General features: G+C 35.5%; 1 protein-coding gene across 1 annotated transcript in view; it reads left to right on the top strand.

Moving 5' to 3' along the window:
• Positions 1-5,000, top strand: part of LOC137657782 (NACHT and WD repeat domain-containing protein 2) — a 95,503-nt gene that overhangs the window by 46,784 nt on the left and 43,719 nt on the right. The window contains exons 15-17 of the mRNA XM_068392298.1: positions 1,608-1,754; positions 2,988-3,093; positions 3,526-3,698. Of these exons, the coding sequence (XP_068248399.1) occupies positions 1,608-1,754; positions 2,988-3,093; positions 3,526-3,698 (426 nt within the window). The remainder of the gene's footprint in view (positions 1-1,607; positions 1,755-2,987; positions 3,094-3,525; positions 3,699-5,000) is intronic.

The raw sequence follows: 5,000 nt of genomic DNA on the forward strand, positions 1-5,000 counted from the left end.
GGTGGGCGGAATATTATGAAAGCTTACTGAATGTTGAGGATAATAGGGAGGCAGATATAATTGCTGTTGCAGGTGTTGAGGTGCCAGTAATGGAAGATGAGAATGAGAAGGAGAGATTACAAGAGAGGAAGTGAGGAGAGCACTAGATGAAACGAGAGTAGGAAAAGCACCTGGAATGGATGGTGTCAGGGCTGAGATGTTGAAGGAAGGGGGTGTGACTGTACTTAAATGGTTGGTGAGATTGTTTAATATGTGTTTTGTGTTGCCAATGGTACCAGTAGATTGGGTTTGTGTATGTATTATGCCACTATATAAGGGTAAGGGAGATGAGCATGAGTGTTGTAATTCAAGGGGTATTAGTTTGTTGAGTGTGGTTGGAAAAGTGAATGGTAGAGTACTGATTAATAGGATTAAGGATACAACAGAGATTGCAATCTTAGAAGTACAGGGTGGTTTTAGAAGGGGTAGGGAATGCATGAATCAGATTTTTACAGTTAGGCAGATATACGAGAAATATTTAGCAAAAGGTAAGGAGGTGTGTGTTGCGTTTATGGATCTGGAGAAAGCGTATGATTGAGTTGATAGGGAAGCGATGTGGAATGTGATGAGGTTATATGGAATTGGTGGAAGGTTGTTGCAAGCAGTGAAAAGTTTCTAAGAAGGTAGTAAAGCATGAGTTATGATAGGAAATGAAGTGAGCGATTAGTTACTGGTGAGAGTTGGGCTGAGACAGGGATGTGTGGTGTCGCCATGGTTGTTTAACTTGTACAGTATGTTGATGGAGTGGTGAGAGAGGTGAATGCTCGAGTGCTTGGATGAGGACTGAAACTGGTAAACGAGAATGGTCATGAATGAGAGGTAAATCAGCTGTTGTTTGTTTGCAGATGATACTGTACTTGTTGCAGACTCGGAAGAGAAGCTTGGCCGATTAGAGACAGAATTTGGAAGGGTATGTCAGAGAAGGAAGTTGAGAGTTAATGTGGGTAAGAGTAAGGTTATGAGATGTACGAGAAGGCAAGGTGGTGCGAGGTTGAATGTCATGTTGAATGGAGAGTTATTTGAGGAGGTGGATCAGTTTAAGTACTTGGGGTCTGTTGTTGCAGCAAATGGTGGAGTGGAAGCAGATGTACAGTAGGCCCTGCTGCTTCCTCCAGTCGCCTTGGATAACCGCGGAGGTAGCAGCAGTAGGGGATTCAGCGTTATAAAGCTTCATCTCAGGTGGATAACGGGGGAGGGTGGGCTGTGGCACCCTAGCAGTACCAGCCGAACTCGGTTGAGTCCCTTGTCATTTGATTGACGTCGGCTACTCCCCAAAAATGGGGAAAGTGCCTTGTTATATATATATATATATATATATATATATATATATATATATATATATATATAAATATATATATATATATATATATATATATATATATATATATATATATATATATATATAAAGAACATATGCTTGGGAGCATAATCCCCCCCCCCCTCTCTCTCTCTCTCTCTCTCTCTCTCTCTCTCTCTCTTACGAGGTAATTAAATTTAAAATAACTGTCACAGGAAATATTGTAAACGTTTTTCCGGATATCTATCATCCCTTCTTCCCTATTTCACAGACAGTTCAAAGAAGCCGCAGTGAAAAGGTATTTCCACAACCTAAACTTCGCCATGTATTTCTTCTCCATGATTGCCGATTACTTCCTTGGGATGTGGGGCGGAGGCATCCCCAAGCCCTTCAAGTACACAGAGATCCAGAGGCACAGGTGAGAGAGAGAGAGAGAGAGAGAGAGAGAGAGAGAGAGAGAGAGAGAGAGAGAGAGAGAGAGAGAGAGAGAGAGAGAATGTTTGGAGATCAATCTTTCAGTAAGTTGTTTGTAATTTTACTGAATTACTTTCGATCTCTAGACATTTGTTGAAAAATCCAAGATGATGCTACTACTACTACTACTACTACTACTACTACTAATACTACTACTACTACTACTACTACTACTACTGCCAATAATAATAATAATAATAATAATAATAATAATAATAATAATAATAATAAATTCAGAAGAAAATAACAGGAACTGACACGAATTGAGGAACGAAGTAAGAATAGGGCTATGAGAACAAGTACCAGAAAAAAATTTCACCCTTTCTCTCTCGTCCAGTGACCCTTAGTTTTGTGAATAGTTAGAAACTGCATGGGAGAAACACTTTCTTGATCAATTTGCGCTTAAGTCGTGACACTTTAAAAATGCTGAACGAGACGAAATAGAATAAATGACTGTATGATGTTTATCCCTTTGAGAAAAACGGTGAATATAACTTATGATAAAGATGAAGATGGTGATGCCATAAGGGTGATAGTGATGTGATGATATGAGGATGATAATGATGCTGAGATGAGGATGAGAAGGACAAAGATTATTTTAGTGAATTAGAACTGATATGACCCAGTAAAGAAATAGTAATACTTAATGAGTTGGCAACAAGGAAGGTATTCTGTGCACTTCTTGGAATGTTACTAGATTATCCTTATTACCTCCGCCAACGAGGTTAGGAGGAGGTTATGTTTTCACTGTTATTTGTCTGTTTGTTTGTTTGTTTGTGTGATTGAATAACTTCCTGACCATAATTTTACTCATAGAGTGGTGAAACCTTCAGGGATTAATTGCTATGTTGAGACGTGGAAGTGATCCAATTTTGAAAGTACTAGGTCAAAGGTCAAGGTCGGGCAAAAGGTCGAGAAATAAGCTGCCATGACGGAGGTGTGCGCTCTACTGAATGCACCTCTAGTTTCATAAGGAATTAAGCTGCTCTTGCTAATCTTCATCTGTCCAATTATCAGTGTTACTCATCAGCACAAGAAGCCATAAATCGTTTAAATCAAAGATGACATTTTGCAGCAAACAATTAATGCTTATGAATCTTGCTGATGACTCTAGGCCCATTTTTATGTAATTAAAAAATATTCCTTAAAATTAATTAGTTTAATCTATTCTTCTTAGGTTCAACTTGAAGAGCAAAGAAGGTTTAGCCGACAGAAAAGTTCCAGCGCAGCCTCTTGTTTTTTATAACAAAGAAGGGAAAATCACCAGATATAATCTCAGAAAGGTAAGGATGCGTTCATGCACACTGAATATATATATATATATATATATATATATATATATATATATATATATATATATATATATATATATATATATATACACAGTATATATGTATATATATTAAAATTATATATGAATATATACACATTAATGTATGTATATGCAATGTATGTATAAATGAATATATATATGTAAAATTATATATGAATACAAACATTATATATATATATATATATATATATATATATATATATATATATATATATATATATATATATATATATATACAGTATATACATACATATATATATATATATATATATATATATATATATATATATATATACACACATATATATATATATATATATATATATATATATATATATATATATATATATATATAAATCGTAATTAAATTGTTCACCTGCAGTTCGGCGAGCTTCCATTCCATCTGATACGCGCCCGACGCTTCGAGGATCTATATAAATACGTCCTTTTCAACTACCAGTGGCTCCACGCTAAGCTAAGCTCGTGTCCTTTGCAAGCAGTTCTTTCGGACTTCGAAGACTGTTCGTGTCACCTGGAGGACAGAGACCAAATCAGGTAAGCATCAGAGGAAGGAAAGGTAAATGTTACGAAAATATGGTCAGTTAATACTAGATGGCATCTCAAGTTATGATTGCTTGTGGTTGCGTTTAGTTGGCAAATGTTTACTGTAAGTGTTTTCTACTTATGTGAGAGCTCTTGTTACAAACTCACTTTGGGGCACCAGGGTTGCTACAGTATTCCCCATTCCAAACACTGGTTAGGAATGGTATCTTTTTTCATTATGGTTTGAATTACAGTATTTGATTGATAACTAATGATTTTACATAAAGCCATCGATTACGAAAATCACGTTTGTTAATATACTGCATCATATTTCTCCGTGGTGACTTTCCATATTATATATCGGGTTACAGACCTGTGTTATTCATATTTCAAAATCCGCAAAATCCAGCCAAAAATGAAGTAGTTCTTTATAAGTGCTTAGGGGATAAGAGACTGCGCATACCTTACTGGTCTCTCAGGTCAGCAAGGCGAAATGTGTCCTGTTTTGCTATTATTCTACGGTAAACGGAATCACTCTTAGGCTCTGGTTAGAATTATATTTATATATATATATATATATATATATATATATATATATATATATATATATATATATATATATATATATATATACTGTATATATATACATATATATATATTTCCAATAACCCATACATATTAATACAATAAAGTCTGGAATCTCTTAACAATCTCGGGATCAGAGCCCCAGGCGATATATATATATATATATATATATATATATATATATATATATATATATATATATATATATATATATATATATATTTCAAATAAGCCATATATATTAATACATTAAAGTCTGGATTCTCTTAACCACCTCGGGATCAGAGCTCCAGGTGAAATCACTTGAAGACTGTAGTATCTGACCGGCCGGGTTTCGAACCCTGGTCCAGGGTACTTGTATGACATTAACCATACCACTTAGTCACGTGGCTAAGTGTTATGGGCAATGTTACATAAGTATCCTGGACCAGGGTTTGAAACTCGGCCGGTCAGATACTACAGTCTTCAAGTGATTTCGCCTGGGGCTCTGATCCCGAGGTCGTTGAGGGAATTCAGACTTTAATTTATTAATATATATGGCTTATTTGAAATATGAAAAATACATTTAATAGTGAAAAATTTATCATACATATACATATAAATGTGTGGGTGTATGTGTGTGTGCGGTGAGAAGGGACTGGGTGAAGAAGATGCAAGGCATAGCACCAATAGATGGAAAAAGTTGACTCATGCGGCCGACATTGCAATACTGTGGAATTAATAAGGTCG

Source organism: Palaemon carinicauda, chromosome 18 (genome assembly GCF_036898095.1).
Source record: "Palaemon carinicauda isolate YSFRI2023 chromosome 18, ASM3689809v2, whole genome shotgun sequence".
NCBI classification, from domain to species: domain Eukaryota; kingdom Metazoa; phylum Arthropoda; class Malacostraca; order Decapoda; family Palaemonidae; genus Palaemon; species Palaemon carinicauda.